Raw genomic sequence first — 23,804 nt, 5'->3', positions numbered from 1 at the left:
CCATGTAGAGATCCCAAGTAATTCATTGGATGACCTTCCACCAACAGAAAACCAAGAGTCTAGCGATCAAGCTGCTCCTCTTCCCCTTGCACAACAGAACAACAAAGCAGATGGAGTCGAAATGAAGGAGAACCTCCAAAATTACAGCAACGAACAAGGCAATAGGGATTTACCGCCACCAGAGGATGAAGAAACCACAGTACCATCAGTGGAAAACACAATTTCAGAGGAATCGACCCACTCAACATGCAGAGAGTTAGTTGATGCAGAGCAAGAGTCAGTGGTTGCCACACAGGTTGCTGAACTGCTGCCAGCCGCAGAGAAAGAGCAGAAGTCATCCATCATGCTGCTTGTCAATGCAGTACTTATCAAGGCCATAACAAAATCAAGGATTACATGCACGTACAATCACCTCCAAGTCATTGTAGAGAGGTTGTCTGAGAAAATCTGTGCTGAGGTCAAGGTGCAAGATCTAAAGGACATTAAAAGTAGTCTGAACAATCTGAGCAAGGACATACTGAGAGCAGTCCCAAAAAAATTAGGCTGCTCAAAAAAAGATGTTCTTTTACTGTTGGGTTTAAACTGTTCAGCGGTAGATAAGGAATTCATTTCAATTTGCAAAACCAAAATAGCAAAACCAGCCAAAAAACCCAGCCTCATTCAACGTTTCTGGGCCTCTATAACCAAGACTCTTCCCAATAAATTGTAGAGGAATATGATTATAATAATAGTTAAAAATTATGTTGTTTGGTTGGTTCGCACTAATATATGTTTAACCCTAACAGAAGGGGACTGTGTCAAATGGACTGGATTAATCTGACCTAGAAGTCAGGAAGGAATTCAGATTTGGAGAGACGTGGAATAACAATCACTTAAGAGAGGAAAGATGTTAGTTTTAAGCTGTTGTGCAAGAAAGTTCTGGCGCCCAACCTTTCAACTGCTCACTTGCAAAGGAACCGGGCCGGAGCAAAAGACTGGAGAAAGAACCTCTATTTGGAAAGACATGAAACAAACAATATGACTAATAGTTCGTCTGAAGTGGAACAGATGTTGAGGTCAAGACATGATCTTAGAAGTACGGTAGGAGGCCGTGATCTTAGAAGTACGGCAAGAGGCCGTGAGCTTAATAGTATGGCAAGAGGCCGTGAGCTTAATAGTACGGCAGGAGGCCGTGAGCTTAATAGTATGGCAAGAGGCCGTGAACTTAATAGTACGGTAGGAGGCCATGAGCTTAATAGTACGGTAGGAGGCCGTGAGTTTAATAGTACGGTAGGAGGCCGTGACCTTAATAGTACGGCAGGAGGCCGTGAGCTTAATAGTACGGTAGGAGGCCGTGACCTTAATAGTACGGTAGGAGGCCGTGAGTTTAATAGTACGGTAGGAGGCCGTGACCTTAATAGTACGGTAGGAGGCCGTGAGTTTAATAGTACGGTAGGAGGCCGTGACCTTAATAGTACGGTAGGAGGCCGTGAGCTTAATAGTACGGTAGGAGGCCGTGACCTTAATAGTACGGCAGGAGGCCGTGAGTTTTAATATTAAGCCAGCTGAATCTGCGAAGAGAGATTGCGATCTCTATGTTGTTGATGTAAAAGTGCTGAGGAAAAAGCCACAATAAGGGACCTTAAATCTTCCCGGGAAAGACAGATTCTACCTGAGAGAGTCAAAGTTCTCCAGTGAGAGAAGCCAACTAAATTTTATATTTTTATAGACAACTCAGGCTCTCAACAATTGAAATGTTGAGATCTGGAAGTATTGTAGGTACTGAAAAAAAAGGGTCATGTTAAGAGATAAGTAGATGTTTTGATAGTCCAGATGAGTAATATAATATTTATTTGAAGGTGAAATTCAGGTGAAGATGTTTTTTGAAAGTTATGTTCTAAAGCTGTACTTAAGGAAAACAAGGAACAGGTTTTCATCAGAGACATTTGTAAAACTACCAATATTTAGCAGATGTTTCACTCTAAATTAGCTAAATATTAGATGGATATGCGAGTTGGACAATTAATTTGTTAAATTCCCTTAACATAGAGGGGTAGTCATGGTCATAGGGGGGTATTTTGTTAATTATGTACTAAGCTTAAAATAGTTTAACAATAATTACATTACTTCAGCACTGGAAATGAAATGACTTGTACAATGGTGTGAATAAGTCACTAGTTACAGCACTGGATACGACTAAAGGTGTCCAATCTGAACAAGCAATAATAAGGGTAATAACAGCTGCCTGCCCTAAACAAGCAAAAATAGGTTCCTGCCATGCAATGCATGGAGGCAGTGACTGACTTGCTCTCCCTATGCATTGCTATGGGCAGGCCCCAATTATCCATATGCAAAATAATTATACAACTATATAGATACACCACTTTAAGGCTCAATCAAACAGGTACCACCAATGGTTCACTGTGACATCTGTATTCCCCACTTGCCAAGCAATGGCACCAAACACCCTCCCAAGTTCCCTGTAGGGCGTACAGATGTCACAGTGGCCCATTGTTGCATCTGTATGTCCGACATGTCAGCCAGGGAACTTGGGAGGTTGTTTGGTGCCATTGCTTGGCAAGTGGGACAAACGGATGTCACCGATATGTCAGGTTAATTGATCTCTGCAACTTTCTTCACTCAAACCTTTGATACAACCTCATCAACCTCATCACCTGCTGTTGGTGTGTCTATAAGTAATGCTCTGTGCCTGCTAACCTTCACTCACTGTTGCAGCTAACTCTGACACACCGGTCACTACATGTAACACCATAGCTTCAAAGAATTCTGACTTTTCCCCAAATTTATTACTTTACTCAGAATTGCATGAAAATTTACCTCATTGTAGCGCAAAAACCTTTTCATCAAAAAACATGAGGTATCTATTTTTTAATGGCTGTTTCCGTTAAACAAATTTATTTATGTAATTCCAATTTGCGCAATTTTATGGTCAATGGAAACGCAGCTACCAAGCACAACTTTCTTCTTTAGGAAATATAAACAAAAAGGGTTAAATTTTTAAGTTTTGTCTAAAATATAATTTCTGAGATTAATTTCAAACTTTCTGAGTTTTTTTGGCAGGAGTTTACTCCTGTTTTTCTCTATCTACTGTGGCTCTAATATGCCATCACAAATGTGTCCTTTCATGGCTCCTGCTCAATATTAAATAAAGACACGGTCAGAAATGTTTGAAAGATTTAATAATTTTTCATGTTTCTCCAGAACTTTCTCTCAGTCTCATTTCCTCAAACCAGTTTCCAGGTCTGGAAATCTGCAGTCAGGAATTCCAGGTTTTCCATAAAAACCACAGATAGTTCATTGCGGTTGAAGTCTCACTCTGACAGGAATCCGTGGACTATCGTCTGGCTCCCTCTGGTGGTGGTAGTCAGTTCCTGCGCTGCTCCTGGTCTTTCCTGCGCTGTTTTTCCTTCTGTTTCTCCAGTTTGTCCAGAGCTTTCCTCTCTTTCTCCGCCGCAGTTTGGACGTCTTTGATGCGGCGCTTCAGAGTGCTGCGGTCGGACGAACTGAGCACGCCCAGACCCTGCAGAGGACAGAGACAGCAGAGGGTCAGAGTTCCTCTGGAGGAGTGATCCCATCATCACCACCATCCTCATCGTCACCTTCAGCTTGGTGCCGTCCATCTGCAGCAGCTGCTCTCCATCGATGTCTCTGGCGCTGAACTCTGGGACGTACTGGTCCATGTGGAGTCCTCGGAGCCACTGGCAAACCTCCTGGGTCGACCAGGAGGAGACGGAGGAGGACGGCTCGTCACAGGGCTGAGGAGAAGGAGACGTTTGGACAGTTACACACTAAAAAATTAACAGCAATAATTAGTTTTATTTAGTCTGTCACTGAGAAAAGAAATGTGGGTGTTCATCTTTCAAAGTCATATTTTCACCATGTTACTCCTACATTTATAAATGTCAGAAATCCAAACAAAATATTTAATTCACAAGCCAAATATTTAGTTTACAAAATATATCTTTAGCTTTTGAAACGAAATATTTATATTGTGAATTAAATATTTATTTGGAACTTTGACATTTATAAATGTAGGAATAACATTTTGTTTCTCTATAGCAAGTCAAATAAACCAAAATATTGCTGTTACATTTTTACTGTGTGACTTTACAAACGGCTCCTCAAAGAGGAGGAAGTAAATCTGGAATAACTCAGGACAGGCCGGGGGGATATGGCTTAAAAATAAAAATAAAAATTCTCCCTTTCTTTTCTAAAAATAGAAATGACTAAAAATGAAAAAATATAATTGTTTTATTTTAAAAATAAAACAAAATATTTATTTTATATATACTGCTCAAAAAAATAAAGGAAACACTTTAAGTGTTAAACACCTGTTTAAGTGTTCCCTTTATTTTTTTGAGCATATCTGGACATGCTGAGATCACTCGTTTCTATGGAAACCCAAGGGTTGCATTGGTGAAAAGCATCCCAATTTTCCAAAAATTAAATCTTCAAAAACTAAAAATTCGATTAATTGATAAAATCCTTTTATCGAAGGACTGTAACCCAGATATATTTTGGGATTTCAGAGCATCACCTCATCGGAGGACTGGGACAGGGTGTGGTACGGATGGGAGGATCTGGAGGACGACTCTGGAGGAGGAGAGGTGGAAGAGGAGGTGGGAGGAGGAGAAAACTCTTCACTGAGAGCCGACTCCTGGGCAAAGAGCAGAAACAACATAATTATAAAATATTTTCTCTTATATTCAGGTTTTTTTATTGCAAATCTTTTAAAAATCACAATTTGCATGAAAACTATTTTATTACGGTTGCAACAAACAAATTATTTTGGTGATCGATTAATCTATTATTCTGACGATTAATCAATTATCAGATAAAAAACGTTAGAATATTCTCTTGATTTTTCATTTACTAATTAAGCCTTTTTACTCAACATTAGAAATACATTAAAAGCTGCAAATAAACAAATAATTAAATTCATTTTTAAATAAGAATTGTATTGTCTAAAATGAAATATCAGTATTCCTTCGGATGATCTGTTGGTTATATTTTGGATTAGCCAATTTAATAATTGGAGGAGATTTTTTTATATGTATAAAAAAAACATTAACAAAGCTGAAATGATGCCACTTGAGAGGTTTATAATTTAAAATCCAAACATTTTTTGTACAATTTTGTCTTAATTATGGCTCTGAGTATTTTTGTTCTTTCAGCAAATGACCATTTTAGAGCTTGCATACTTCAGTTAACAATTAATCAGTTACTAAATTAGTTGAGAATTACTTCAGTAATCAATTAATCACGATTACTGTCATTAATCATTTCAGCCCCATATTTTATCATCTGTTGAAATATATTTTTGGTTTAAGGATGGAATTAAAGTTGGATTTTAGGCTTTAATTTTACTGGAACAGTTTAAAACAGAACAGTAAACATGAAACCCTGCAGACATGATGACACAAAACAGCATCAATCCAGAAAAATAAAATAAACCTTTTACTTTCCATTATTTTTTAAAAAATAATTCAATAAGAAAGATTTATGGTCAACAAGGATCCAGAACTGAGTCTTCATTGTGTCAGTGGAAACCTTCAGCAGCCCACTGGTGGGTTTCAATCGTTCCCAGATCCCAGCAGACAGACTCCAGCATTCGCCTCAGAGTGAGACATCACTCTGCGGCTCCTGCTGGAGGATCTCTGCTGCGGCTCTAATGGATCTGTAATGATGGACTACAGGAGTCGGAAACCGGAGCTTCCTGCTGAATCTGACCACCACATATTTCACTGACCGCAACGCAAACCGCAGCTGGGGGTCATGTGACCCCGTCAACCAATCAGAACTAATCTACCTGCTGCAAATAGATTCACTGCTCCATCAGATGTCAAATCAGTTCACTTCAACCGAACTGAGACCTAAGATTGTAGGCAGACCAGAATCTTTTTGTTTTTGTCCACATCAGAGTTCGATTACATATTCACACGCCCCTAAACGAACCTCTAGACCAGGGGGGGCAACTCCAGGCCTCAAGGGCCTCCTGCAACTTTTAGACGTGTCTCTACTTCAACACACCTGAGTCAAATAATGACGTCATTAGCAGAACTCTGGAGAACTTGACCGCACTTAGGAGGTGATTCAGCTATTTGATTCAAGTATGTTGTACCAATCCTGCTCCTGGAGGACCAGGACTGCCCTGCCCTGCTTAGACAAACAAACTCGAGCTCAATTAAAGTGCACTAAACAGGGATGGTGAGAATGCAGCCTAAACTTTTATTATGTTTCCCTGATCAGGTTAGGATAGATTTATGGACTACACACAACATGTTAATTAATTTTTTTTTTTGCACAAATCATTCTTAGATAATGAGATTTTAGTCTGTTCATGTCAGAATGATCTGTTTCAGGGATTCTGTCACTTTAAATCCAAGTAAGCTGCTGCTGGCCACGCCCCCCAACTCAACGTTTACACACACATGAAAATGGCTGCAAACAGATGCACAACTATATAATCACACATCTGTGAAAAGCATAAGTAGAGCCTACTCCACAACCAACCAGAATGCAGAATTTCTGGATGGTAAGTCAACAAGAAAACACTTGTCTTTTCCAGCAGCCATTGTACAGCGCATACAGTGGTAAAACCAGCTGATCTAACGTACTGGAGCTCTGCTTGGGTTGCTAGGTGATGGGCTAGGCTTTGCTGCGGTTGCTAGGTAACGCCACATTGCCCGTTGAGTGCGGCTTAACAATCACTAGGTTTTAGAAACAGCTCATTTTTCAGACACCAGAACACATTGACACATAGTCAAAAAGTTACTATGTGATGTTTTTTAATTGCTTGGGCTTTTTTTTAGAAGCAGTTGAGACACAAATGGAAGAACAAAACATGCAAAATGTAAATTTAGCATAATAGTTCTCTGAACTAACTGTTTGTGTTGCTCTGCTTTCAGAAAGACATATTCATGTAATGGCAAAATAACTTTCCGACTATTAAAATGTTTTCTTGCGATTTATTCTGGGCCTGAAAGACGTCCTGATCAGCTGCAACATGATGCATTCAAGTACATCCAAAAAACTGCATAAACCCTTTACTTCTCGTTCAGAACCATATTCTGGACCTCGTACTTCAGGCCTAAAGAAGAAAGTACCTGTGAGTGGGACTTCCTGGGTCTCTGGGAGCCCAGCGGGGGGATTTTGGGAGAACATGGAGGAGTCCCAGAGGAGGAGAAGGACCCCCGACCTTCAGTGAACCAGGAAAACGAGACGAAGGATCCAGAGGACCGAGACGGACTCTCAGACGGTTCTCTGAGGACAGGAGACATGTCCAACATCGGTTAATCAAGTGGTTCTGGAGGAAGCAGAAGGTCATGTTGGTGATGGACCCACCTGCTGCCCACAGAGAGCCTGTTGGATTTATCTTTCCTCACTCTGATGTAGGAACGTCTGAGCGTCACCCTGAGACACAAAGGAAACCATCACTGACTGAGACGAGGGCGGTTGGACAGAAACGTAGCTTTTATGTTTAACTTGTGTAGGAGAACTCAGTTTACTCACCCTAAATCCAGGAAACGTCTCTTTGTCTTCTTGTCAAAGACGACGGTCGGACTGCCGGGATCGGCTGGACTCGTGTCTCGACTCGTATCAGAAACCAGAACTGAAACAAACAAGTGATTATAAATTAGGAGCAGGAACATGTGATTCCCTGTTTACAGGTGAGTTACAGGTGTGTTTATAACACCCACTATCAGGATAGTTCATTTACAATATTAAATTGTTTTGTGTCCTTGTTTCCAGTTGCGTTTATGGCTCCTATAATCATCAATATAAGCTAAACGACGTATTTACAGCTGCGTTAAAGGTGTGCATCCAGGTGTGTTTAATTGTTCAGCTCTTTATATCGAAAGCAAAGACAAATCCCAGATGAATGGAATTAATTGCACTTCTCAGTTGTATATGAATGCAATTGTGAATTTTCTGTGTGTATCCAGGTGTGTATCCAGGCATTTTGGGGAATATAAGCTAATTCACTGTATTTACAGGTGGGCATACAGGTGTGTTTTATTCTTTATGGCTCTTTATATCAAAACCAGGGACATACAGTATGTCAGACAACAGCATATGTGTGTCTAGTTGTGTGTGTATCCAGGTGTGTTCAAAGCTCCTATAGTCTGTTGTGTATGCAAAGCGACTGTATTTACTAATGTTTCTCCAGGTGCATTAAAGTTGTGTTTATAGCTCCTATAATCAAGACTAGAGCTAAATGACTATTTACAGGTGTGTGTCCAGGTGTGTGTCCAGGTGTGTGTACCTTCGCTGTCCGGCCTCCTGTTCCTCCTCATGTATACAGGTGAGCAGTCAGAGGAGGGGCAGGATTTAGACGGCGAGCTGCTCGGCGTCACCAGAGCCTCCTGTGACGTGGCGTTGGTCAGCTGATGGTATCGCCCCCGTGGTGGAGCGGCCAATGAGGCGCCCTCGTCCTCTGGAGACCGACGCCCCTGAGACGGCAAGGTGAAACAGGAAGAAGATTCTTTTTCATGTTTTTTCAAAAGTAAAAGCTCTGTATGATTCCTTCTGATCGGTCTCACCAGCGATGCGTCGAAGGAAAAGGCGGGGCTTCTGGACGACACAAGTAAATCAGGTGAGGGGGAGGAGCCTCTCATGGCCAGGTGTAGAGGTGAGCGGGCCGACTGTACCGGACTTTCCTGGTAACACACTCAGAAGATCAGCCGATCGGATCGTGACTGGTATAAAACACACCAGCTTCAGACTGGACTCTACCTTCCTGTCGAAGCCGTCGTCTCCCTCCGTGGAGCTCACGCTGTCACGGTAACGGGAGCGCGAGGGCCGGTGGCGGCGCGTTTTGACGGACAGCTGGGCCCGGCCCTTCTGGATGCTGTTGTCCAGCAGCTCTGTCTCCGGGACGGCCTCGTTCAGGTCTGCAGGAGACGGGTTTATTCGGTTACTGTGGAGAAGCTTGATGCTTTGGGAAGAAGTCTAGAAAACTGGAGGTGAAAAAATTAATCTGTAAAAAATAAACAGACAAAATGAAGCCCAGAAAGGAAGGAAGTGGTTTAAAAACCTCAGTGAACAATATGGAGATTTAATGACCCGCTTCAATACCACCATGATACTGGACATCATCCATCCATCCATCCGTCCATCCGTCCGTCTGTCCATCCATCATCCATCCATCATCCATCCGTCCATTGATACATCCATCCATCATCCATCGATGCATCCATCCATCCATCGATACATCCATCCATCATCCATCCATCCATCCATCCATCCATCCATCATCCACAACGGACAAATGGATGGATGGATGGATGGATGGATGGATGGATGGATGGATGGATGAATGGATGATGGATGGATGGATGAATGGATGATGGATGTATCGATGGACGGACTGACTGTGTAACATCAGTTCATGTTTATTCCACAGTTTTGTTCTGATGATGCATCAAGTTTTTAACTTAATAAGCTCTTCCTCCTCCTCCCACTCAGTCCATCAGAGCGCCATCAAATATTCAGCATGCTGACCATCACACACACACAAACACGCCCACACACACACACACACAAACACGCCCACACACACACACACACAAACACACACACACAAACACACACACACACACACACACACACAAACACGCCCACACACACACACTAGAGTAAATGGCCTCTAAAAGGCAAATAAAACAAGCAGGAACTTTGTCTTGTTGATATTCTGTGAGTGTGAAAATATCTCCGCATTGAAGCATTTCGTCTCGGTTTTGTCGATTATTTAAACTTATTTAAACAATCTGCTTGATGTATTAACCTCCCGTCTCCATGACGACCAGTGTGGCAGCAGTGCATGTCTGTTTGCTCTCTTGTTAGGATAACTCTTATTCAGGATGTGAACAATCTCCTCAGAGGAATAAAGGGTTCCCACGCACGCGCACACACACACCCACACACACACACACACACACACACACACACGCACACACACACAGCCTCGCACACACACTGAGCTGATGGAGGTTTATTTCCCAGGGGGGAAGACGGATGGGGGAGGTAAACCTGATGGGGGAGGAAGGGAAGATGTGTTGGGCAGTAAAATGAGGCGACAGAGAGAGAGAAGATGGAGATTTAATGAAACAGAGGATGGAAGGATGATGGATGGATGAACCGGAGGGTGGGGGAGAAAAACGAGACAATGCTGGAGAACAAAGAAAGAGAAAGAGGAGGAAAGCAGAATCCTGCAGACTTTTAGATGTTTTCAAGTGATTTCATTGACTTTACCAGCTGCTGAGTTCTTCCTGTTCAGTTATTTCATGTAGATAAATCATCACTGCCTAATAATGACCAGCAGGAGGCGCTAAAGTGCTCAGAACGAGCCGCATAATCATCATTAATGTGTAAATGAGTCCATTAGTGGTTCTGTGAGGCTCACCGAACACGTTGTCTGTGTCCTCCAGGCCTGCAGACATGGCTCTGTGATTATCTGCTCAGAGACAGGAGACAGACAGAGGACGGTGGGACAGAAGGGACAAAATGTCAAACAGCATCAAACACATATTATCTCTGCTGCTAACGCTGCTAACACATCTTAGCCGTTTACGTTACGGCTAAGAAACATTTTATGACCATCTCGTCTGCACTGGGACAGTTTTGATTTGCCTGATGATAAATAGTTTTTAAAGGGGAGGTGTTACGTAAAATTGACTTTTTTAGCTTTACATCATGTTATAATATCATTCATTTATCAAAAACACACCTGGAGTGTTGCTGTGATTCTTTCATGCATGTTTGAGGAATCCGGGAATCTCCTGTAGCAGCCATTCAGGGATACCTGAACACCTAAACCTAAACGGAGCTCCTTCAGACTAGCAGCAGCAGCTATTAGCAAACACCTGGTGGAACTGTGAGTCTGCTGAGCTCAACATACAAACCACTGCTCAGTGAAACTGTAGTAACTGTTGTAAACAGCATGAGGAGGAGCATTGTTCTTCAGGTTTTCTCACTCCAGAATGTCCGCTTTCAGCAAGTTCCTCCAGAATCTGATCTTTTCCCTGAAACTCACCAGCAGCTTCATCCCTGGATCTGATGACACATCTTCATCGTTAATGTCACGCATCAACACTCAGCTTCCCCAGTTCTGTTAAGGTTCTGATCCAGACTGCATCATAAAGGCAATATCAGGCTTTTAACAAAGACTGACATGAGACATAAGGCGCCACAATGACCAGCTGGTCCACAGGAAACATTCAGCTTCCTGAAGAAACGCAGATGATCTGAGTCCCTCCTCCTCTTCCTCTTCTTCCTCCTCCAAACTCCCAGAGCAGTTGACCTCTGAACTGCCTCGTTAAGGATTCAGCTGGAACACACGGCTGCTGTGTGAAGACACACTAAGTCCTGAGGCAAGAAGTCAGCAGGGAGACGGCGTCTCTCAGCTGATGCTACTGACCCACTTCGTCCTGCTCTGGTAAAACCTGATGTTCCACGCAGGAAACGCTCGTCGGGTTAATATCTGCCGGTTTCTGCTTCCCTCACACGGCGCTCCTCTGGAGGATGACTCCTAGTAGAGAAAATCTCAGGAGCAAAAGCATCTAATATGGTTTTACAGGGGAAAAAATGTCTTAAAGATGTGTTTTTCAGAGACAAAGTGACATTTTATAACACAATCATTGATGTTGGTTTCTGTTGACTTAAAATAAATTTGACTTTGTAATTTGACACCTAGAAATTGGGTCTCTGTCTCTTTAAGAAGCTCCTGCTGTTTCTGACATGCTGCCTTCAGTACATCATTAAAACAATGTTTCACCATTAATCCTTTATTATTGTTCTAAGACGTATTTTGTAGAATGAGCTCAGCAGATGCACAGTTTCACCGGGTGTTTGCTAATTGCTGCTGCTAGTCTGAAGGAGCTGAATGGGATTCAAGAGAATTAATGCAAGACTCTATGCTTGTTGTTGATGAGGGAATAACGTTGAAACATAATATAAAGCTAAAAAAAGTCAGTTTTACCAAAAATGAATGCATAAAATGTTTAGTCCTTTAAAAGTGACTGAAAGTTGGTGAAGCAGGTAAAGAGTTTAATCACAACATAAAGGAGGACAGTGATCTGGAAAGAAACACGGATGAAAAGATTAATCACATGAATTGTGATGAATATTATTGAAATAATTGTCAATAATCGTAATCAATCATTATCTGTAGTATATGTACATTTATACTCAGATCAGTAATTATTTTGATTTGTAGATAATCGTCAGAATAGAAGAATCGATGACTAAATTAATCCTTGGCTGCAGCCATGAAGTTTACTCAGCTTCATTCTTCTGCTGCGGCTCCTACTGGAAATTAAGAGTTAAAAATATCATCAAATATTGAGATGAGGAGAGAGAAACCAGAATATGAGCAGTGGTAGATCAGGGGTGTCCAAACTTTTTGTCACGTTGGTCAAAATAATCAGGTTGAAAAGACTAAAAATAAGGGAAAAAAGACACTAAAAGAAACAAAATACAGATTTTTTTCTAAATTTTTGTAAGTAATGTGTAAGTTTTTATAAAACGGTTTTTCATATTTGCCTCATTAAAGGAAGGGATATAATTTGCTAATTTTTAGAGTTGTTGGCTGAAAATAAAAATAGAATTAATTCTCTGGTATTGAAATAGACTTTTATTTCATTTACATTTACATAATTTATTGGTTTTCTCTTCTCTCTCTTTCTACCAATAATTGGGAGATTATTGGCAGAAATAATCTGCTGCTTTGGTCTCAAATTGCTCCTTTCCTTGAAGGACAATGTTGTTTACAGAGACGTCATAATCCATTTCATTTGTTGTTTTGTTTGTTTATTTTGAATTTTAAAATGTCTTCCAGTTCCAGTGCTACATGGTTTTTAGAATTTAAAGCTTATTGATATTTGATGACGTGTTCTTGCATCATCAGTTGAAAATGTTCTCAAAACATCAATATTATCGTTTATCTCAATAAGTTCAGCTAAATCTGTTATTGTGACAGTAAAAAGATCAGACTTTAAATACTTGGTGCTGTTGCCAACATTTTCTATCCTAAGATTTTAATTCGTCTGCAATAAATAAAAATGAAAATAGAAAAGATCAGTCCAGGGATCCCAGACCACACTTTGAACACTGCTGTAGCAGATGGTGTTCAAACGTTTTTCCTTTCATTTCTGTGATTTTTGTGTCCTGATTTCTGGTTTTCCTGTTTGCTGCATCATCTCAGGAGGTCTGGGAGATACTACAGGCTGGGTGGAGATGTTTTAACACACACACACGCACACACACACGCACGCACGCACGCAAACACACTGTCTCTGCTGTTCTGAGACAAACACACAATGTTCCCGGCTGTAAGACACGCCGTCAGGCAGACGCAGAGGGTTGGACAGGTTGGACAGCAGACAGGAGGGACGGAGGACGATGAAGAGACACAGAAAGAGAAACAAACAGATGGTCTCACCTCTCAGCGCGTCTCCCTCCGACTGTTGTCATGGCACGTCAGCCTCTCCTCCCTCTGCCTCCGGGAGCAGCTGATGGACTCGGACCACGTCTCCCAGAGTTCCTCTGGGGTCCCTCTCGGATCCGAACTGACTTTGGGCTGCAGAGGAGGATTCTGGGAGCCGTAGTTTCCCTCCTGAGGGGCTCAGCTGAGAGCTGTCTGCTGACGAGCGAGTGCTGTTTCACCGCTACTCAGCAGAACACTGCAGCCTGGTCCTGAAACAGCAGCTCCAAGGACAGCAGGAGGAGGAGGAGGAGGAGGAGGAGGAGGAGGAGGAGGAGGATTGGATGGAGGAGATGGAGGGATGGACAAAGACAGCAGAGGATGATGAGACTGAAAAACATTACGAAATATCTCAGAAAAACAGCTGATTCTTAGGCTTTGAGGCTAAAAATAAAAATACTTTACATAGAAACAATAGAAAACATTAATAAATTACAGATAATTACATAATTATTGCAGGTTTCTCATAATCTTTTCTTTCTAAATCATCTCAGGATGCTGCTATCACACTTTTAGATACAAAACCTGAAGGTTTCAGTTTATAACAGAGATATAAAGCCAAACATGAACCTCTCTGCAGTGTCACCTTGTTTTCTTCCTTATCAGGATCCCGGGGCGGTTTTTGCTGCAGCAGCGCCCTCTGCTGGTTGGACTCGAGCAGGACAGAAACGTATTTTAATTAATATCACTTTTCTATTAGTTTTTACAGAAAAAGTGTATTAAAGGGCCAGTGTTACATATATTCCAAACACAATCAAGTACCTGTTACCTTCAGTTATTATAAAAATGTATTTATCAACAGAGGAGAGTAAAGTGTGTAAAAATGGATTAAAATCAAGTAAGAGTATCTACTTAAACATGTTTTTACTCAAGTAAAACGTAGACGTCGAAGAAATTACTCAAGAGTGAAAAAGTATTTGGTAAAAATTCAACTGAGTAACTGAGTAACTGATCGAAACATAAATCATTTAACATTTAAAAATTACAGCATCAGACAAACCACAATATAAAGTTATATGGAAATTTGAGGATATTAGAAAACAAAATGGAAATAATTAATTATGAATAAAATAATTAAATATATTTAAACAATTTCTTTCAATATAAAACTTATGAAAATTTAACAAAAACTGCATGTGTGTGTCTGGTGAATTTTTGTAATTTATAGTAAGTCAAGGATTTTTCAAACATGCAGAAAAGAAACAAAGCAACCAGGTTTGTTTTATATAAAACATTAAAACATGATGTGAAGTTTTTAAAAAGTTGATTTTATATGATAATCCTTAAAAATAACTGTTTTATTAGGAAATTAATGTAGCTGTTTTTCAGATAAAACATTGGATCAAATTTTATTCTAAATATAAAATCATCCACAATCAAATACATTTTTTTAACATTTAATGATTTTATTTTGAAATCTTTATCAATCTTTACATTTCTGTACGTTTTGAAATGTACAGACATGAGTATTATTCCACACAGCAGAACAATTCAACCTGAGTCAGCTGGGTCGACCTGAGGTCATGTGAGGACGAGGCAGTGATGATGTCATCAGTGTGTGATGTCAGGCTCGCTCGCCCTCAGTGACCTTTTACCAGCGATCTGACTTAGTTCAGTTTGACTCAAATAAATAAATAACGATACATACATAAAACAACCTGTCAGTGATGTTAATAAATACTTTAATAAATACCAAATAAATATCAATAAATTAAAAAAACAACAGCTGATAAATAAAATCATTTGGTGAGCCAACAGGATTTTCAAAATAAAAGTCTCAAAGTCTTGAAAACAAAAACATTTTTTAAAAACATAAAAAACAAAACATAAAAAATGTTGCAGGCAGGTGGCAGCATAACGCTCAGGTAGTCCGGAGGTTGTTTACATTAACAGAAAGTAAACAAATGTAAGATGCGGTTGATCCGATTGTCTCTGCAGTAATAAAAGTTCAACTCTGATCTGTTCCAGCCTCAGGTAATAAGAAGTTTCAACATTCATCAAACTGCTTGCTGTCAGTCTGCTGCTTTTCCAGTAATGAGGCCGATTAACAGCAGAAGGAGAGATTCCTTCGAGCGCCGAGCGGGTCCGGACCTGCAGAACCTCCATCAAAACTCACAATCGGCTCTTTCTGGCTTCTTAGAAGGTTTGTAAACATGTTTGTCCCCGCGGCAGCGCTCGCATTCCTGATAGTCCTCAACATGCGCAGCGGCCCGACGTGCCGGAACAGACACTGAGCTTCAGGATTCTTCTGGATCTGATTCAGCGTAGATGGTCCGATAACTGGCCAGCAGCTTTTAGGATCTTTACCTAGCAGAACCAAACTGCACCAGATCCTTCAGTCGGTTCTGATTGAGCTCTGACTTTACATTCCACATCGTTCCAGTAACTGCGTTTCCACTACAAATGTGCGTAAAACTTTGTCTGTAGCTGCGCCTCCACTGACTGTTGGAAAACTGGAGTTAGGAAATTAAATTTGGATAATTTTGGAAAAACGTAAATTTTTTGATAAAGTTTTACTGCTAGAATTTTGGGGTTTCCAGCTGTATAAAAGTTAATGCAGTTTGCAAAATTTGTTCGAGTCACAGGAAGTCCTATGATCAACAACCGGATGTGACTACAGGAAGTGGTTGGAGGATGACGACGCCGCATGTTTTTTTAAATGACTTATCGGGTGGACAAACTTATTCATGCGTGATTTTCATTGCTTTTCTAATTTAATTTAGTTGCAAACAGTTTCTTTTACATTAGCGTAACATCTTCAAAGTTTTGTGTGGAATTGTAATAGAAATGCAGCTAAAATTCCACGAATACTCACAAGAACATGTTAAATAAGAAATGTAATTAAAATCACACATGAATAAGTTTGTTCACGCTGTAAGTTATTTAAAAACATTCACCGCCATGAACCTCCGACTACTTCCTGTCTTCTTCATGGTTTCCAGCAGCGGTAACATCCTGCTGTGACTCGTGTGACTGCAGGTTTGCAGAATAAACCAATTTTGATGCCTCATCCTGGCACCAAAGTTTTTATCAAAAAACACATTTTTTCAAAATAAGTGAAAATATTTCGAAATGTGAAATTGTGCACTTTAATAGTCAATGGAAGCGCAGCTATTGAGTCGGCCCAGGTGGGCGGGGCTTAGCGTGCACCTGCAGCTGACAGCTTGGAGAGGTGTTTGAAGGTCCGGTTCAAGTCATGACAGAAGGAGCGCAGCCGAGTAAACGTCAGTCGGAAGGCCACCGGAACGTTGTGGCTGTTCTGGAGATGAGAGGCCAGGTTCGTGCTCGGGTTCTGATCCGAAACTTCCACCGTAAGTTGCGCCACCTCCTTTAGCTGCAACAAACAGACAGCTGTTAGCCAATCAGACGCCTGATCACAAGACTGTCGGTCACGTGACGCGAGGCTTTACCTTGTTGATGTGATTCAGCAGGTCGCGCAGGTCCGCTCTCAGGTCATCCAGACCGCTCACTTTGCTGGACAGAACCTCCAGCAGGTTCTGGTACATCTGAACACCTGCTAGCATGTGGCTAACTAATGTCTCCTGCAGGGGGCGACAAACAAAAACATGATTAAACTCCTACAGAAGTTTAGAGCAGAAATATTCTCAAACATGAACACTGAAAAAAATGAAATCTTACCAGTTGTTTTTGGTCTACTTTCTAGTACAAATATCCTAGTAAACTTGAAACAAGAGGTAACTAACCTTTCTGTAATACTGATTTAAAAAATTTACTAGTACTTCTTCATCAATATTAAGAAATTATTTACTTAAAACAAGCCCATATATTTTTCTGAAAAGGTGTTTGTAAGTTAGTGTTGTCTTATTTAAAGTGTACTGACATATCTGCACTACGAACTAGACCAAAAATACTTGGTAAGAGTTTGTTTTTTTGCTCAGAAACCTTCAATGTCCCATTAAAAACCTGCAGGAAACATCAGGCTCAACTTCATGTACTAACACCATAATAATAATAAAATGATCCCAGGTAATTTAAATTTAAATAAAAGCTCTTCGGATTCAGCAATCTCACTTTTATTCGCTATAAATCTTCCTAAGAACCGTCTGCACCTCTAGTTTAGGGCTGGCCGATAAAACAATAACGATATCTATCACAATAGACACTTGATCAGTATCAATAGAAAATACATCCAATAGAATATTCAATAATTTCACTGAACACCGATCAAGAACCGCACTGCATTCTGGGGATGTAGGCAGAGGAAAGACTTAAATCTCAACCCCTCATGGTCAGCTAAGCTAGCTTGGTGGCTAGCTTAGCCCCACTCACTCTATGGCAGGGGTCTCAAACTGCAGTCCTCCAGTCGCTGTCCTGCAGGTTTTAAATGTGAAAAAGCTACAAAACACTGGAATGAAACGGCTAAATTTCCTCCTCCTGGTGTAGATCGGTTCTCCAGAGCCTTAATGACCTAATTATTCTGTTCAGATGGTGCAGCAGAGGCACATCTAGAAGTTGCAGGACAGCGGCCCTCCAGGACTGGAGTTTGAGACCCCTGCTCTATGGTTACCTAGCAACAAGCTGGTCAGTAACATACAAAGTAGCAGTTTCAAGTTTCCCCCAACCTGAAAACCACAGAACCACTGTAACCCGAACCTGACAGAAACTAAATGAAACATAAAGATTCACCTATTTATGACCCTTGATTTTTTTCTTTATACCAGGAACTCAATTAAAAACATTCCTCAAACAAAAAATGACTCATTGTCTAATGAACCAACAAAGAAGAAGAGCCAAGTCCCAACCCTGCCTACCTCTAGGATTCCTAAAGCCTCGTAAAATACTCCAAGCAATTAGAGTTAACCTCAAACTGTTTTACACTAAAACATCCACAAAGGAACCAAACATAAATCAAATGAACATGAGAAGAAACTGGATGATCTCTAAACCTTTGAAGGAAACACCAAGCCACAAGAGACTAAACATGAAGACTCAACGGGTCGTAGATTTAGATTTATGTAACTATTTCATCATCCAGAGACATCAAACTCTCTGAAAGTTAAAGTACATTCTCCAAAAAAAGTCCTAAGAACCACCTGAACTGTCAAGAAACAAAAAACCTTTGTGCAAACCGCCTCAAAGGCGATGAAGAACCAATAAAACCACAATTTAAGAAACCCTCGCTAAACATAAACATTCCATAAAAACCACTGAAAAGACATAAAAAAAAAGCTCATCACATAAAACATCTCAAAGGCTTTTCTTAGAACCACAGAAAAAAATTCTGACTAGCACTCAACGAGTCTGAGCAGCTCCTGGAAACAAAATTTATGGGTAAATCTACTTTTACCCATAAAAACCCAATGAGAAACCCTTAGAACAGCCTGAACTACCAAACTGCAGAACAAAATCCTCCAGTCACAGTGGAACCGCCCAAAAGACCCAACCCACCCGTCCTCAGACTGACCAGGGGAAACTCTGGGGACACCGCCTGGATGACGGGAGACAACGGGATTTCCATCATCACTGCCATCGACTGCAGGTTGGATGTTGATGAATCGAGGCTGAAATCCTACGGAGGACAGGAGCGCATTAAAAACCAAAGAAGAAGAAGAAATAAAAAACCAATCTGGACCAACCAAACTGTTTTTACCTTGACTGCGGCGGCGTGCGCTGCAGAAATGTCCTTGAGGATTTTTTCACCGAGCGTCATGGCCTTCAGGGCCGTTTCTCTGAACTCGGGCGGCAGGTTGGACGGCAAGCCGGCCGGAGCCGATCGGACCAAAGATGCAAACAGGAAGTACTGCAGCATCTTGAGAACTGAAGGAAGGAAACAAATCGGAACTCTGTTAGTGCCAAATTTATCTAGGAATAAGACTTCAAACATAACAATCTGACAGAAATCCAGAACTGAAACGCAGACTTATTTGATTCTGGGTGTAAGATATCTCATTTCAGTTGATTTTTAGATGAGTCTGTGCAGGACGTTTGCTAATTTCACAAATTTAGCTAAATTTATTTAGCGAATTTAGCAATTTAGCAAATCATTTGCAAATTTTGCACAATTTTCACGAGTCATCACAATGTTTTCACAAAAGGTTTTTTTGTCTTTCCCCTTTAACATTTTATTTAATTTCCCTTTGGGATCAAAGTAGTTTGAGGAATTTGAATTTCTGTATTTCCGTCTTTTCTGACTAAAAACTCGGTTGAATTTTGACCAGTCCTCTTAGACCCCTTCTAATTTAACTTCCTGTTTCACGACGTCTCCTAAACGCCAAACCTGTGATATATTCTTTTTTTTGTGCAAAAAGCATTTTGAGATTTTCTGTATGATTTGCGCATAGAGTTCCTGTTGCCTTGAATTACCATATATGGAATTATTGTCTGCACTTTGACAATTCCTCAGGAAATGATTTTATTTCTATCGACGATTTTTTAAAATATTGTTTGCAATTTAAATATGTTAAAATCTTGACCTTTTTTGTAAGTTTATTGGCAGCATTTTCATCTTTTCGTAAAACAAATATAAAGCTTAAAAAATGGCAAATTTGACCTCAACTTTAAGAAACAGATGCCTGAAAATCACTGCGGTAATTTTACGCCATGACAGTTAATAAAGACAATGCAACATCCATGCAAACTCCAACATGCCTCCTGGCTATAAAAAGGGATGGAAGAAATTTAAATTGTAGCAAAAAAGGTAAAATTTTGTTTTTATATTGGTATAATTTTCAACCATATCTGCAACACATTTATGAATAGAAAAAAACAAAATAATAATCAACTATATTTCAGGATTGTTAATTGTCTTCTGAGATCACAGTGGTGTTCATGAAACACAGGTGATGCTGAAAACTGAGGGTCGACGTTCATTTCATTAACATTTGCTAATCTTCCTGTTTTTGGCCAAATAAATACAAATGTACCCAGAAAACATCTGGAAACTGTTTATTTCAGCCCACAGTCTGTCTGTTAATGCTAATAAATCACTAATTAATCACTTTTAAGGCTTTAATTCAATTAACAGTTTTGCTTTGTATTTTCTGGTTTTGGCATCACCAGCCTCCCATACAAGCCGAGTCCAGAACCAGCGGATGTTTCTGCTAGTCCTGACAGCTCTGTGGACGGCATGTTCTCCAGCTGTGAACCTACCTGTCCAGGTGTCCATGTCTGTCAGGGTGGCCGTGCGTGTGCGTGTGTCAGTGCGTGTCCGCTGCGCAGCTCCGGAGTTTGTCTTTCAGCTTCCATTTGGACCAGTTTGGACCTTTTATCTGCTCTGCTCTGCTCCGTCGCGGGGTTTCCCATTGACTGGGAGTCATGCCGTAAGCCCGAAGTTACGAAGTCTCAGAATCCCTGAATGCGTCACGCAGCCGTGCACGCGCACGGAGATGCGCGCAGGGTGGGAGGTTAGGTAAACCACGTGACAGCGCACCTTTCCTACTGAGACACTTCTGAGAATTTAGGTGAAATTATCCACCACGCCCTCTTCAAATTAAACAAGACTGACATGAGACAATGAGACTCACGTGTGCAGAAAAGAATTTTGTTTTAAATTTTTTTTAAAGTTTATTTTTATTAATTAATGTAGTATTATTATTGTTGCTGCTGCTGCTGTTTGGGAAACTTTCCTTTTTGTTGTTTTTTTATTAATTGTTATCCTTTTTAAATTTAGTTTTATTTTTTATTCATAATTTTTGTATTTATTATTATTTTTCTATATTTATTTATTTAATTTGTGCCGCTGTCTAGTTAGTTAGTTAGTTAGTTAGTTAGTTAGTTAGTTAGTTAGTTAGTTAGTTAGTTAGTTAGTTCTGCTAATAAATATATGAATAAATGTTTCCAGAAGTCATCAAGGTGAACAAGCCTTCCTCCTTACAAAAATTACAAAATGTGCAAAAATTTGGTAAGTTTGTGTCAAAAAGAAAAACAAATACATTTTTGCAAATTACAAAATCAATTATCATGGAAATCTAGTATCAGTCAACTGTTCTGCAAAAACTGTAGCTGCACAGGAATATAAAACTTTATTTATATCGATTTTGTTAATTTTTGGGCAAAGGGATACGTCCATTTCTGCTGACCTTTGAACATTTTTTTAAAATCTTAAAAACGATAACATCACAAATGCGTCAGAGTTGACTGACACCATGTTTCTTTTGATTTTGTAAACATGAAGCACCTGTGAGGAACCTGGAAACATTTATTAATATTGTTCAAATGACAGCAGCAAAAATGACCATTTTGTTGCACAAACATTTATTTTGCTTAATTTGAAGAAGGTGGAGAATCAAAAAGATTTAAAACTTTAACATCCTGTTAATATATAAGATTACATGGCAAAAATGCAAAAATATGAGCAACTATTTCTGTCTAGTTCTTTGTGCAAATATCTTAGTTTACTGTAAATGAGAAAGCTCTGGTTCCAACGGCAGATCGTTTCACTTATAGCAGGCTGTCAAACTCCAGACCTGGAGGTCGGCTGCCCTGAAACTTTCAGCTGAGTCTCTGCTGCACCAGCTGAATAAAATAATTAGACCATTAAGGCTCCAGATAACTGATCTACACCAGGAGGAGGAAATTAAACCGTTTCATTCCAGTGTTTTGTACCTGTGGCTCATCTAAAACCTGCAGGACCGTGAGGACTGGAGTTTAACACCTGTGACTTATAGCAAAACTTTTTTTTTATTGATCTTAGTGAATTATTAACTTAAAACAAGCTCTTACATCTTGCAAAAAAAAAGTGTAAGTTGGTTTCGTCTTACTTCAAATTTTTACACTAGAAATTAGACCAAAAACTCTGTAATATTTTGTTCTGTTTTCATTTATTTTACCTTCTTCTGCAGGTTTAATTATTCAGTAAATGTGAAAATAATTAAAGGTGTAAGAAAAAGTGAATTATTTCACTGCTTTCCGTCTCAGCTGCACCTGCACAGGGTGAAGCTTGCAGAGCGACGGCATCATCCTGACTGCAGGAGCTCAGAGGAAGAGTCTGGTTCCCAGCCGGGAGGTCGCCTCACTTCCTGCCTGGCTGGCAGGTGAACTGGTGGAAATGTGTCAAAGGTGTGTTTGAGTATCAACCTGGGTGTGTTTTCATTGTGTGACTGTGCTTTGTCTTCCTGTGTGTCATCATGTGTGTCGCTCTTTATGTAATTCTGGAAGCTTGTGAGTCAACAGGAAAAGCGGATCGTTTCCTTCTCGACGCAGACTCCAGTTGATCTATTAATCCTGAGTCTGAGAAATAAAACTCCAGCGTTTCCTTCTGCTTTTATTGAGATTATAGTAAAGTTTCTGAGGAAAACTGAAGTTTTTAAGGTTCTCAAAGGAGCACTGCAGTTACAATAAACCCAGTAAGTGTTTACACCCATCACTGGTTTCTCTGCAGTTTTTATGTCACTAACAGTAAACAGTTTTTTACATGAACCAGTTGCACATTATTTAGTTTAAAACTACACAGTATGTCGAAATGCTGCTCAGTATTTTATGCTTTATTGTGTTTTTTCATCATTTCTATTCTATCTTTGTGTGAATCTGTTTGCTGCTTTTGCACAGAAATATTCACTTTGTGGAATAATAAACAATGTTTCTATTTCTAGTTATTTATCTGGATAACTCAATATTTGGCCTCATACTAAATGTTTTGGTTTAAAGTAATTATTTAGCTTGATTACTAAACATTTATTATCAACTAAATATTTAATTTCATATTAAATATTTACCTCACCATCTAAATATTTATATTTGTCGTCAAACTAAATATTTTACCTCGTACTAAATGTTTTGCTTTAAACTAATTTTTAGCTTGATTACTAAATATTTAGCTGGATTTTTATGTACTTAGTAAAACTAAATAATTAGCATCAACTAAAATATTTACATTAAATATTTGAATTTAATGTAGTATTACATTAAATTCAAATATTTAATGTAATACTAATATTACATTAATGTATTGACGATAACCTATATATTTAGCATCAAACTAAATATTTAACTCCATACTAATGTTTTGGTTAAAGCTCATTTTAGCTTGATTACTAAATATTTAGAGTAAAACTAAATATTTAGTCTCATACTAAATATTATGTGGATTACAAAACACTTATTTAGTATAAACTAAATATTTACATTTAGCGTAAAACAACATTTTTAGTTTACTAACTAAATATTTCACTTATTACTTAATATGTCTTTCAAACTAAATAATTAGCTTGATAACTAAATACTTAACAACATAGTAAATGTTTTGGTCCAAACTAAATATTTAGCTTGCTATGAAAAAAATTAATTTTTCATGTCAAATTCAGTATTTAGCTTCCTAGCTAATATTCAGTTAGCAAACTAACTAAACTAATGTTTAGTTAAC

At 39.5% G+C, this 23,804-nt stretch overlaps 2 protein-coding genes across 3 annotated transcripts; both read right to left on the bottom strand.

Moving 5' to 3' along the window:
• Positions 1-3,161: 3,161 nt before the first annotated feature.
• Positions 3,162-14,119, bottom strand: samd14 (sterile alpha motif domain containing 14). Of its 2 annotated transcripts, none has more exons than XM_005810299.2 (12): positions 14,070-14,119; positions 13,442-13,695; positions 10,406-10,456; positions 8,737-8,894; positions 8,544-8,660; positions 8,267-8,453; positions 7,513-7,612; positions 7,345-7,413; positions 7,107-7,263; positions 4,538-4,657; positions 3,600-3,755; positions 3,162-3,520 (listed from the first exon to the last, which is right to left on the bottom strand). In XM_005810299.2, the coding sequence occupies exons 3-12, from the start codon at positions 10,440-10,442 to the stop codon at positions 3,365-3,367; spliced, it is 1,257 nt and encodes a 418-aa protein (XP_005810356.1). In that variant the 5' UTR covers positions 10,443-10,456; positions 13,442-13,695; positions 14,070-14,119; the 3' UTR covers positions 3,162-3,364. The 2 variants fall into 2 exon arrangements, with proteins under 2 accessions (XP_005810356.1, XP_023204360.1); XM_023348592.1 differs by lacking the exon at positions 14,070-14,119 and adding an exon at positions 14,054-14,069.
• Positions 14,120-15,246: 1,127 nt separating this feature from the next.
• LOC102218728 lies at positions 15,247-20,793 on the bottom strand. Its single transcript, XM_005810315.2, has 5 exons — positions 20,594-20,793; positions 19,095-19,261; positions 18,909-19,013; positions 16,894-17,025; positions 15,247-16,817 (listed from the first exon to the last, which is right to left on the bottom strand). The coding sequence occupies exons 1-5, from the start codon at positions 20,607-20,609 to the stop codon at positions 16,623-16,625; spliced, it is 615 nt and encodes a 204-aa protein (XP_005810372.1). The 5' UTR covers positions 20,610-20,793; the 3' UTR covers positions 15,247-16,622.
• Positions 20,794-23,804: the final 3,011 nt, after the last annotated feature.

Source organism: Xiphophorus maculatus, chromosome 16 (assembly GCF_002775205.1).
Source record: "Xiphophorus maculatus strain JP 163 A chromosome 16, X_maculatus-5.0-male, whole genome shotgun sequence".
Classification (NCBI taxonomy): Eukaryota; Metazoa; Chordata; class Actinopteri; order Cyprinodontiformes; family Poeciliidae; genus Xiphophorus; species Xiphophorus maculatus.
Note: the sequence above shows the minus strand (reverse complement) of the source record. Positions and strands in the feature narration are given on the sequence as shown.

Bases quoted from the DNA above. Each gene is read 5' to 3' on its own strand.
- samd14 (XM_005810299.2), bottom strand. From the start codon at position 10,442: ATGTCTGCAGGCCTGGAGGACACAGACAACGTGTTCG. The intron at 3,756-4,537 runs GTGATGCTCTGA...CCTTCTCCTCAG, and splicing joins TGTCCCAGTCCTCCGATGAG to CCCTGTGACGAGCCGTCCTC. The intron at 3,521-3,599 runs GTGACGATGAGG...TGTCCTCTGCAG, and splicing joins TGGACGGCACCAAGCTGAAG to GGTCTGGGCGTGCTCAGTTC.
- LOC102218728 (XM_005810315.2), bottom strand. The intron at 19,014-19,094 runs GTAAAAACAGTT...TGTCCTCCGTAG, and splicing joins CGCACGCCGCCGCAGTCAAG to GATTTCAGCCTCGATTCATC. The intron at 16,818-16,893 runs GTAAAGCCTCGC...TGTTTGTTGCAG, and splicing joins TGCTGAATCACATCAACAAG to CTAAAGGAGGTGGCGCAACT.